The sequence below is a fragment of the Ovis aries genome, chromosome 16 (genome assembly GCF_016772045.2).
Source record: "Ovis aries strain OAR_USU_Benz2616 breed Rambouillet chromosome 16, ARS-UI_Ramb_v3.0, whole genome shotgun sequence".
NCBI lineage: Eukaryota > Metazoa > Chordata > Mammalia > Artiodactyla > Bovidae > Ovis > Ovis aries.
The window spans coordinates 4,810,097-4,822,637 of NC_056069.1; the positions used below are offsets into that span (position 1 = coordinate 4,810,097).

At 50.6% G+C, this 12,541-nt stretch overlaps 1 protein-coding gene across 2 annotated transcripts in view; it reads left to right on the forward strand.

Annotated features, from left to right (window-relative positions):
- Positions 1 to 12,541, forward strand: part of ERGIC1 (endoplasmic reticulum-golgi intermediate compartment 1) — a 115,554-nt gene that overhangs the window by 44,652 nt on the left and 58,361 nt on the right. For both annotated transcript variants that reach the window (XM_015101240.3, XM_042233677.2), the window contains exon 2: positions 9,268 to 9,329. In XM_015101240.3, coding sequence (XP_014956726.2) covers positions 9,268 to 9,329 — 62 coding nt within the window. The remainder of the gene's footprint in view (positions 1 to 9,267; positions 9,330 to 12,541) is intronic.

Sequence of the window (12,541 nt, forward strand, 5' to 3'; positions counted from 1 at the left end):
AAAATGCCTGCTGGAATGTTTTTCTTGGAATTGAGTTGATTCCATATCAATTTGGGGGGAAATGCCATCTTAACAGTACTGAGTCTTCTGACCCGTTGACGCAGTCATGTATTACTCTGCTCACATCTTCGATTTTCTCAGCAGTGTTTCATTGTGTTCAGTATGTGGGTCTTGCACTACTTTTGCTGTATTTATCCCAAATATTTAATATATTTTATGCATCTCCTAAGAATAATAGAAGTAACCATTTTTTGTTAGCTTTTGGTTACAGCTCCTATTGTTCCTTTTCAAAGATAATAAGCAAGGATGTCGATTTATTTTTATCACCAGCCTCCGCTTTATGGATGGTTTGTAGTTTATGAACTTGTCCCACTGGATGGACATTTGAATGGTCTCCAGTTGTTTGCTATGACAGACGGTGCAACGGTGAACAACCCTGTGCCTACGTCATTTTATATTTTCCCCTGGAGTTTACTGAATGCCATTAATGGGCCGAGCCCTGCACAACCCACGGGAGATTCAAGAACAAATCTGGGGAACGCATGTAAGAATTAAAGATATTAAAATTTAAAAAATAAAAAACTAAAAATAAAATAAAACCACTTAGATAGCAAAAAAAAAAAAAAAAAGAACAAATCTGACCGTCCCAGCTCAACAGGAGCAGAAGACCCTGCAGCCATCTCGGAGCTGTGCCAAGAGTGCATATGCCCACAGAGCCCCAGGAAGACGGGGTTGGGGGGCTTGGCGCCTTGAAAGGTGCCTTCTGGAAGCTCAGCAGTCAGACTTATTCCTCTTTCTCCTTGGCTAGGGCTCGGTGGTCAGAGAGGATATTCTGAGACAGGAGACGTCACAGGTGGAGGCAGTTGGCTCTAGGACGCCACCCTGCAGATAGGTAACCTCCATGTGGGCACTGAGATTGAGGGAGAGAGCCACAGTGGGTGGGCTGTGGATGTGTGTGTTTTAGTACCTCATACACAGAGCATCATCACCCAGCCACCCCGCAGGCACAGGCCTCTACCCCTCCGGTTCCCGGCCTGCCACCCTGTTGCAGGCAGGCACAGGTTGCAGTGGACAGAGCCGAGGTCCTGGAGCCAGGCTGCAGTAGTTTGAATCCTGGCCCGGAATCCGGGGCCAGGAGAATGGGAAGAATGCTGGTGTCCACTGACCAGGGCTGTGCAAAGGACGTGAGCTAATACAGGCACAGGCCAAGGCCAGGTGCACAGTGATCGTCACAATGGGGATGGCAGCAGTGTCGGTGTGACGGTTCTTGCTATTGTTATCCCCCCTCTAAGCTCCTCCAGTGGGGCTGGAGAGGCAGACTTTTTCCTCTTCCTTTTGCCAGAGGGAGGTGTGGTGTGTGAGCTCAGAGTGGTATATAGTTTGAATGTCAAGGACAGGATCTGCGGACTGGCAGGCAGAGTGGTGAGAATGATCCTAGATGTCATTAGAGCTAATGCTCGCGTGGTTCTGTCCCAACCGTGCTCAGCTCTGGCGTGTCCACGCACCTCTGTATGCCCTTCAGCACACACGTGTGGCACGCACATGCCAGTGGTTCTCAGTAAGGTGGAGGAGATGACTAAGTGAACCAATAAGCAGTTTTCACCCAGCTCCCTGAGCCTCACTGAGGGCTCTGATGAGCTGGTGGGCAAGGGTGAGCAGCCAAAGAACCCACTAAAAGCCTTGCTGCCTATTTTTGGGACAAGTGACCCACCACTTCCAATGACTTGCTCCTAAGTGGCGTCTAATTTCATTAGGCCATGGAAACAGTGACATCACGAGCGCCTGCCTGGTGACCGCCCACACATGGCGAACCACAGGGCGCTCTGAGATTCGTCTTCAGGAACAGGGGAGAAGTCAGGTCCCAAGCAGCAAAAGTTAAAATAGCAGGAGCTGAGGCATTCTGCTATGAAAAGAAATTACAGAAGAAATCCATTAGTCAGAGATTTCCAGCGGCTGTTTCCTTGCTTGGGAGCGGGAGAAGACTGATGCCTGTTTATTTTGGGTGAGGTTATACAGCCGTCCCTCACTCTGTAGGCTGGAGGTGGCCTGCACAGTGAATTTCCTGTTAAGTAAATCCTATGTCCTCATCAGCTTCTAGTTCTGATGTTGATGTGTGTTTCATTCTAAGGAATTTGTCTAATCCTAAAGTGTAATGAAGTTGGAGGCATGGATCCAACAACTTTTTTCTTTCTTTTTGATTCGGTGACACTTGTACTTCGTTGCTGTTGTTCAGTTGCTGAGTTGTGTCCAGCTCCTTGTAACCCCATGGGCTGTGGCACGCCAGGCTCCTCCATCCCCCACCATCTCCTGGAGTTTGCTTAAATTCATGTCCATTGAGTCAGTGATGCTATCTGACCATCTCATCCTCTGCTGCCCCCTTCTCCTCCTGCCCAGCACCAGGGTCCTTTCCAGTGAGTTAGCTCTTTGCATCAGGTGGCCAAAGGATTGGAGCTTCAGCTTCAGCAACAGTTCTTCCAGTGAATCAGGACTGATTTCCTTTAGGATGGACTGGTTGGATTTTGGCGTCCACAGGATTCTTAAGAGTCTTCTCCACTTACTCTTCCCCCCCGCTTTTTTTTTCCACTTACTCTTACTGCACCTTTATAAGGAGTCACAAATCCAGGTGGACTTTATTTTTTCCCTGTGGTTTCCTTTGTCTGGTTCTCTCCAAGTGTGCTTTCTCAGACACAGGGTGAAAAAGGACAGGGAGAGACTACTTAGTCCAGATTCCTGATCTCCATGGAGGTGATCAAGGCCCTGGCCGTGACATCACCCAGCCGGAGCAGAGGCAACTGGAGGCGTCTCTGTGGAGAGAACCCAGGCCCGGTGGGAAATGAGCTTCCCACTGCCTGTTGCTTTGCCTACAAAAGGGTTTCTCAGCTTCAGCACCATGGACACTGGGGGACTGTATCCTTTGTTGTGGGCTTCCCAGGTGGCGCTAGGGATAAACAACCCACCTGCCATTGCAGGAGACGTAAGAGACATGGGTTCGATCCCTGGGTTGAGAAGATCCCCTGGAGGAGGGCATGGCAGCCCACTCCAGTACTCTTGTCTGGAGAATCTCATGGAGAGAGGAGCCTGGCGGGCTCCAGTCCGTGGGGTCGCAGAGAGTCAGACATGACTGAAGCGACTGAGCACTCACGCATGCACACCCTTTGCTGTGGGGCCCCCTGTGCATTGTAGGGCTGAAGGATGCATTAGCAACCCTGAGCTCTACCCGCTGGGTACCACCCACTCCCCAGGGTGACAACCAAAAATATCTCCAGACGTTGCTAAATGTCCCCTGGGGGGCCAAAATTGCACCTGGTTGAAAGTCACCAGCATATGACATTTCAAGAGCATGAGATAACAAGGATTTCACGAGTTTTTTATTAGCTTGTTTTTGTTTTAAATACTCTGAGTTTAATTATACTTTACATTGGGCAAGTCACTCCTTGGAGCTTCTGCTTTCTCTCCTGTGAAATGAACGGGTTGGACACAGTGATCTCAGCATACCCTCTAGACCCCACAGCAGAACGTGGTGAAGCCATAGGGTTCCTGTGTTTGGGTCCTGTCCCAGCAGGTGACAGATGTCTAGTCTACCTGGCTCCAGGCACTGCTCCCATTCTCCTGGCACCTAAGCTTAGTCTTTCTTAAGTTCAGTTGATTATATTCTTGCTTTCATTTAAGCCCATTTTGCCTGATTTATAAGTGAAAATTTCCAAATACAGTCCAAGGAACCCCTGAGGACATATCCCCACCATCCATTTCATCTTAATCTTATTTGGAAGGCCAGCCAGTGGACCTTATCTTTGTGTAGACTCATCCATTGACTCATTCGTTCAGGTCAGTTCCCCAAGGGCCTGCATTGGGCAGAACTGAGCAGCAAGGAAGCCCTGGTTTTTTTCCTGGAGAAACTCACAGTCTGGGGGGAGAGCAGGGGCAGGGAAAGAGCTTTTTTGTTTTTTGTTTTTTTGATGAACATCAAGAATCCATCCTTGGGCTTTCTCTATTTAAGATTAAGCAATTCTAGTTCTTTAATCTTTCTTGCTAAGAAATATTTTCTACCCAAATGGTCCTAGTTATCCCCACATCATTGGGAAAAGCAGCAACAATGTAAATTAGGCCTGGATTCAGATCCATGCCGGGACACTTTATAGACGTGAGAGCTTGGCCAAGTCAGTGGCCTCTGACTCTCATCTGTAAAATGGACTGACAATCCCCAGCTCACACGTGGGCTGGGGGAGTTAGATGAGAACATGCCAGTCCAGGGCCCAGCACGAGCCCAGCCCGTGTGAAGTGGGCACGAAGCGTCCCTTCCCCTCTGCCCCTTTTTCTTTACTCTTTACTCTCCATTCTCTTAACAGTGGGTGGCCGCAGCTAAGCACATCACCGCATGCCCCAGAGAGGGACTGACTAATGGGAGCCGGAGAGGACGGCTCACTTCCTCATCTGTCACATGCCTGGGCTCTCACCAGCCTCCCAGGGGCCTGTTTTCTTAGTGCCATTCACTGCTGACTCACTTGGCTTGTGGTCAGCTCTGAACCCAGGGTCTTTTTCAGCTCTCTCTCTTTACCCTGCCACCACTCCCCAGCCTGGGATTTGTGGCGTGGGAATGGAATCATTGTCAAAGAACATTCTATTTAGTTGACCCTTCTCAGGGAGCCAACAGCGTCGTTAGACTGACAGTTTCACCAGGGCAGGGGCCACATCTACTGACCGCTCTCATTTTCTACCAGCTAGAGCACTGCTGTTCCAGATTTAGTGACATTCACTCAGTTTGTGTCTGACTCTTTGCAACCCCATGGACTGTATAGAATTCTCCAGGCCAGAATACTGGAGTGGGTAGCTGTTCTCTTTTCCAGGGGATCTTCCCAACCCAGGGATTGAACCCAGGTCTCCCGCATTGCAGCTGGATTCTTTACCAGCTGAGGCACCAGGGAAGTCCAAGAATCCTGGAGTGGGTAGCCTATCCCTTCTCCAGTGGATCTTCCCAACCCAGGAATCAAATCGGGGTCTCCTGCATTGCAGGCAGATTCTTTACCAGCTGAGCTACCCGGGAAGCCCTAGGTACTTAGTTGAGCAAAGGAATGTATTTTGAACTGTTCCCTGTCTTCCAGGAGATTGCCACGTGTTCTGGGACAGCGTCTTTAGAAAAGCAAATAAGTGAAAACTTGAGAGTTTAAGGTGACCAATAAATGGGCTGTAAACTGAGTACCACAAGCACAGGCAGTGGAAGGACAGTGGCCTGTGAACCCAGACTTGGGTTTGTGTTCCAGCTCTGCTAATTGTTAGCTTGTTGCCTTTAAGCAAGTTGCCTTTGGCTGAGCCTCAGTTTTCTTCCTGGAAAAATGGGATGTCAATATCTCAGAGTTATTGAGAACTAAATACAAGTGTCTATGGGAGCCCGGCCAGCGGGAGAAGCCGGTGCTCTTGGTTCTGTGTTGTTCACTCTCTCTAAAGCACCTCTCGTGTGTGACTGCCGCTGCCTTCTGTAGTTGATGCAAGCCTCACCTCTCCTCTCCGACCTTTGTTCACTCAGCCTTTGTCTCCCCTCCCTCCCCTGACAAAGATGGGCTCTACCTGACACCCGGCACACTTGGCCAACGTTTGTTTAAGCCAGCGTGACCAACCATATACAAAGAAGCGGACTGAGTGGGAGTTTTACACGGAATCTCCCCCTTAAGCTTTGAATGTCTTTTTCATTAAATGTTTTTTTTTAGCTTTTCATTTTGAAATAATTGCAGACTTGCAAAAAAAAAATTGCAAAAATAATACCAAGACTTCCCATATACCCTTTACCCAAGCTTCCTTAAATGTTAACATCTTATATAACCAAACCATTTTCGAAACCAGGGAAAGCACACTCTACCATCCTGTTAACTAATCTGCAGTTCCTATTCAAGTGCCATCGGTTGTCCCGCTGACGTCCTTTTTCTGACCCAGGACGTTCCGTGGGATTTAGTTGTCATGACTCTCTGGTCTCTGCCTCTGGCCGCTCCTTACGCTTCACTTGCCTCCGCATCCTTGATACTTGAGACAGATGCTGCTGACCAGTCATGGTGCATCATGACCCTGAGTTTGGATTTGTTTAATGTCTTCTTGTGATTTGTCTGCAGCTGTGCGTTTTGAGCAAGCTCCCCACGGGTGGAATGGGGTGCCCTCCCCAGTGCGTCATGTCAGGAGGCACATGGCCTGTCTGCTTACTGGTGACACTCATTTTGGTCACTTGATTAAGATGATGTCTGCTGAGTTTCTCCTCTGTCAAGTTACTCTTTTCCCCTCGATGATTAATAAAGATTTTGTGGGGGAGGTACTTAGAAGGTATGTGAGTATCTTGTTCCTCATCAGACTTTTGGTTTACTTATTTCTTTACATCTATGTAGATCTGTGGCTTCATTTTATCTAATGGGTTGTAGCATTTTACTTCTAACATTGCCCCTTCTTTGGCCAGTGGGAGCCCCTTTAAGCTGGCTTCTTTTTATTTATGTATTTATTTATTTTAATTGGAGGCTAATTACTTTACAATTTTGTAGTGGTTTTTGCCTAAGCTGGCTTCTTGTCCTTTTATTGCATCTCATCATTCTTTCTTGCTTTCTGACATAAGAAGATACTCCCAAGTTCGTCTTGCATTTTCCTTATCCAAATCAGCTATTTCTCCAAGGAGCTGGTTCCTTCTGGTAAAGAATGATATTTAGAAACCAGGGCTTAAGGGCTCGATGTGCTCATTGCCATCTGCCTGTCACTTGTCATTGTTCCTGTACCCTCTCTACAGAATGAGTAGGAAAAAATACATATGTGATGTGTATTTGTACATGAATCTCTCTCTGTTTGTGTCTGCTGAAAACCATGCATTCACAGCAATACCTTCATTTCCACTGTGACACCGCAGGGTTTATTCTACGTTTTTCTCCTATGTTATGTCCCTTCTCCAACAGTGAGGCGCCTGGCCCCCGTTGTCCTTATTGTATGTATAAACTTGATCAGCTCCCCCGTATGTGACGATCTCCCGTCTCTCTCTCTCACCCCTCTCTGGTTCTGACAATCTGCTCTAGACCACCTCCACCTCCTCACTCTGAGTGGCCTCTGACTTCCCATAAAACTCCCAGTTCTGTTGTTTCTTTTTTTTTTCAGTTCTACCAGTTTATTGCAACCAACCCACCTCCCTCCCCCCTCATGCTCACTCATGCAGCCCCAGGGACTACAGCCCGCCTGGCTCCTCTGTCCATGGACTTTGCCAGGCAAGAATACTGGAGTGGGTTGCCATTTCCTTCTCCAAAACTTCCAGTTTTGAAATGGTGCCTCATATATCATTTATACCATGAGGCCCGTTTCTGACTGTGCCCTGGCATTAACTGGACCAGGAAGCTGGCTTCTAGGGCCCTCCTGCCTCTGCAGCACACTAGAGCCTGTCCTCTCCTTGGCCTCTGCTCTCGCTGTGATCAGTGCCTGGACCAGCACCTGCCCTTTTCTCCCATCCTCCTGCTGTGTTCAGACGTCACTTCTTGCAGGAAGCTTCAAGGTCGCCCTGGGTGCCCTCTGTGGGCTCCTCCACCCTGTGATGAAGCACCACTATGTTCTCCTTTTGTGTCCTCCTTTGTCTCTGCTGCTTAACTGTAGGTGCGCAGAGCCAAGGGCCAGTTTTATCTCCATGTCCCTAGTACGTGAAGGAGGGGTAGTGCACAGTAGGTATTCGTAAGTGAGTGTCAAAGAAGCATTCATCATAGTCATAGCAAATACTCATAGAGCACTTTTAGGTTCCAGGCATGCTCTAAATGCTTCGTATTATGCACCAAGTCATTTGGTCCTAATCTCTATGCTGTGAGATGGTTACTATTGTCCTCATTTTGCAGACAAGGGAACTAAGGCACAGAGAGGTTTGGTGAGGCACCCAAGGTCACAGTCACATTTGAGCCCTGGCAGGCTCACTCCCCAGTACCTGCGCTCTCCCCTCTAACCTGCCTCCCACAAGTAAAAGGGGCAGCATTTTCAGAATTAGGGAGGTGATAATTGAGTCACGTGAGGCCCCCCTCGCTCCTGACCATAGCAGCCCCACTTTGAGTGCCCTCTGGGGCCCAAGCACCGGTGACTGGTGGCTGAGCAGGTAGGGGAGAAAGTGATACCTTTTAGCTCTGCAGGCCACAGGAATGTTTTCTCCCTCTAGGTCTTGGGAAACCAAGCACCTTTCACGTGTAATTAGAGTGAGTGCCCAGGAGGCAAGTATGCGGTCTTGGGCAAGATTTCTAAGTCACTGCACTGGGATTGCCAGGGCACTAAGCTTGTTTCCCAATCGCCCAGGGAGAAACCACCAGGAGCCCTTCGGCCCTGGGGGATGGAGCAGCCAGCCTCTCTGCTGGGAGTGGTGCATGTCAATGCCTCTCGGTAGCTGAGCAGGGTAGCTGAGCAGGGTAGCTGAGCATGGTCTCGTGGTTGCAGCCCCATTTTTACAGAAAAGGAAACTGAGGCTCAGAGAGCTGACATCATTTGCTTGACGTCACACAGCAAGGAAGAAGACCAAGCAAGATTTGAAACCAGGGCACCTCTGATTCTAGGGCCTGAACTCTTAAAAAAACAACTGGCCATGTCTGCCTGACTCTAGAGTCCCCACTTTGACCCCCCCAGCTCCCGTCTGCTCTGGTGGGATCCCTGTGAAGGAAAGGCACGTGCTCTGCCTCTGGGCAGAGACCCCCAGTCTCGGGAGCCAGCGCTGTCACGAGCTGATGTCGGCCTGGACAGGATTTTCTGTTAACCTCCTGCCTTGGAGTTCAGGAGACTCCGCCACAAGGAGCCCGCAGGAGCCCGGGAAGAGGGGAGTGGGAACGGGAGGAGGTGGAGGCAGGAAGGGGAAGAGGGGGCGGGGAGGTGACGCCAGGCGAGAAGGCAGCCGTCAGAGGACTCAGGAAGGACTACATTCCCCTGTTCCCTCGGCGTCAGCACTCCCCCGGCTCAGTTCACTCCCCCCGACGCTTGCTGAGGACGTGCTGTGCCCCAGGCCCGTGCTGTGCCCCAGGCCGGGCGAGAGGCTGGGGGTGCAGCTGGGACGACACCTAAGGACACACTCTGATGGGGGCAAGACCAGCCAAGAGCCATAGGCATCTGAGGGGTCCCGGCCGTCTGCCTCGGGCTGATAAGTTGTGACTAGGGAGGTGTGGGGGCTGAGAGGGGTCCTTCAGGCCTCTTGGAGGAGCTGGTTCTGGGAAGGTTCTGGGAAGAGCCAGCGCTATTCCCCCCACTGCCTGGCACCTGTGCCCTGCGCCTGCCTCACCCCGTCCCCTCTGCTCTCCGCAGGTTTGACATCTACAGGAAGGTGCCCAAGGACCTCACACAGCCGACGTACACCGGCGCCATCAGTGAGTAGCCCCCCGCGCGCCCTCGCGCCACCCTCCATACCAGTGCCCACTCACCTCCTGCAGAAACGCTGGGCTGGGGAGGGAGACGGGGAGACAGGCAGAGGGAAGAAAGGACGGGCATCCTGCTGGGCCCTGTGTCTAGTCAGTCCTTCAGCCCAGCCATGTCCTTGCTGTAACCCCACAAAGCATAGCATCACCTGTTTCTGGAAGGAGACACCAGAAATCATCATGGGTGGCTGCCCCTGGGAGGGGAACTAGGGCCTGGGGGTTGGAGGACAGCCGACTTTTCTCTCCACACCTTTCGGACTATGTGAGTTTTTGATGTAAGGATGTTTCTATCCCTTTAAAAAAGTAACCATCTCACAGATTTCGGCTTCTGACTGCCAGTCTTGGATCCAGGCTCCCGGGAGAAATGGCTGATAGCAGGGCTGGGGCAAGAAGTGTACAAAATAAACCTGGACTCCTTGTGCAGAAAAGCGAAAAAACTGCGCAGAGGGGGAAGAAAAGGGTGGGGGCATGTCACCAGGCCCCAGGAGCCAACCTGAAAGAGGGCAAAGCCCAACCTGGGGCAGTTTGAGTAACATAGTACATAATGGTGTGGACTTCCCTGCTGATCCTGTGGTTAAGGATCTGCCTGGCAACGCAGGGGACATGGCTCGACGCCTGGTCTGGGATAACTCCGCATGCTACGGAGCACCCAAGCCCACGCACCTCAGCTACGGAGCCCGTGTGCCAAAGCTAAAGAGAAGGCACCACACTGAGAAGCCTCTGCACTGCGCCTAGAGAATAGCCTCCACTCCCTGCAACGAGAAAGCCCGCGTGCAGCAATGAAGACCCAGCATAGCCATAAATAAAGGAAATAAAAATAACTACACTGTTGGCCTATTGCCAAAGAACTAAGAAAACGGTCCTTGAGTCTGGAGTGATCTAAATAAGTTGGGGAGAAAGGATGGATCTTCCTCATAGAGGAATTCTAAATGATATATATGAACATACCCCCTTCCGGGAGGTACAAATCAACGCTCCTCTCCTGGAGTGCGGGCTAGTGACTCGCTATTAAAGAGGACAGAAGGGAAAGGAAATAGTGACTATGGCAGAGACATCCAGAGGCGGCCCCCTGACTGAGTGATGAAGGGTAGCATCAGCCAGTGAGGGAGAGGTCACGTGGATGTCGTCCACCCAGCCCCCACCGTGGGGTGTGATGGGAAGAGCACCTCACCTCAGTGGGATCTTCCCCCCCAAAGCACAAGCCGGTGCAGTCATGGGAAAGCAGCAGACCCCTCCCCCAACCCAGCCCGGGGGACTCTCTGCAGGACACCTGGCCAGCACCCTTCAAAAGTGGCAAGGTCTTGGCAAACCAAGGAAAGACTTGAGGAACCATACAGATTTGAGACTAAGGACATGATGACAAATAGCGAAATGGGATCCCAGGCCTGGCCCTGGAACAGAAAATGGGCACCAGTGTGGAAATTAGTGATCTAACAAATCTGTAGCTTAGTCAGCAGTTGTACAATGTTAATTTCTTCAGTTTGACCAATATACCAGCGTTATATAAGGTGTTAACAAAGAGGAAGCTGACTGAAGAGTGTATGGGAACTGTCTGTGCTATTTTTGTGTTCTGTTATTATTCCGCGATAAAGTTTATTTTAAATAAAAACAAACCAAAAGCGCCTTGCAAAGCAGGAATGCTCTGCCCACATTTTCCCACTGAGAAAATGGACTCAGAGAAGTGAAGCGACTTGTCTGAAGTTTCACAGCCTGCAAGAGGTGGGCCTCCCTGAACCCACCCTCGCCTCTCCAGCACTTGGTGTGGGAGAGGGACCCTTCCCATGGCCAGCCCCCTGAGCAGGGCCCTGGAGCAGGGCACTTGTACAAGTGTCCACTGCTGCCTGCCAGAGCAGGCTGCTGTCTGGTTGCGGATGACCCTGGGGACTCCCTGCAGCCCGGCCAGCCCTGCCGAGCTCTCCCTCCCTCCAGCTTCGGTCATCCAAGCTCTAGGTGCCTTCTGGAGCCTAGACCTCCATGTGCCTGGAGAAGAGGACAGAGCAGCCTGGCAGCAGGCTTCAGGTCTGGCAGAGCTGGGCTCAGTCTCCCGTTTAGCAGCTGGGTGACCTTGGGAAAGTCGGTGCACCTCTCTGAGCCTCAGTTTTCTGATCTGGGGATTAAATGTGATCATACCTGTCAAGCGTAGAACACATGCCAAACCCTCTGAGCTCGGACCACACGCCTCTTCTCACTACTGTCCTGGAGCCCGCGGCCCCTGGGGATCGGTGACTGCAGGCGCTGTGGCCCTTTGTGCCTTGATCCCCAAGGAACAGGCATTCAGGGGACATGAAGAAAGGGGCTTGTTCATCTGTCCATTCAGTTAATTTATGAACCTTGGTCACAAAATTCCAATGAGGTTTCCTGTCTTCTTCCTACAACCAACCAAGAGCTCAGACCATTTCTTAGCAGCCTCTGCCATCCTCTCCCTTGTCAAATATGTTTAACAATCAGGTCTGTGTCCTAGAATTAAAAAGGAAAAACCATATTCAGGCTGTGAAATATCTGCATCATCATTTTACCTGCTCTTCCCAGGCAGAGTGTGCTGGGCACACCATGCCTCCCTGCCCTTCTCCAGCTGATGTCCTGCACCCCTTTCAGACCAGCATGTAGATGGCCACCATGCGCCTCTTTCCAGCTGTGTTGTGTTCCATCATCCAGCCGCCACACAGTTTACGTAACCAGCCTCCTGAGGGTGGGCGTTCTGATCCCAGCTTATTGCTATTACAGACAGCCTTGTCCATATGTTTTTGTATCCTTGTATGGTTATTTCTGTAAGGTAACCTTCCTAGAAGAGGAATTACTGGGTCACAGGACATGTGCATTGTAAAATGTAGAAGGTACTGCCAAATGACCCTCCGGGGACATGGTCTGCTTTGCAGGCTCAAGCACAATGTGCAAGAGGGCAGATTCCCTTGCACAAAAGGAAAGGCGTGAGCATGGGAAGCCAGCCCTCACCGACCATGTAGTGAACAAATATTTATCAACCAGGTCTGGGGCCAGGCCCTGTGCCAAGTCCTGGGACCACATTGATGAATGGGCTTCGGTCATTGTCCTTGAAGAGCACATGGCTGAGCTGGAGGGCAGGCACAGAAACACACCATTTCCTGACGTCACCGTTAGTGCTATTAATAACCGAAGGAAGCAGCAAGGGTGTTGGAGACTCAGAG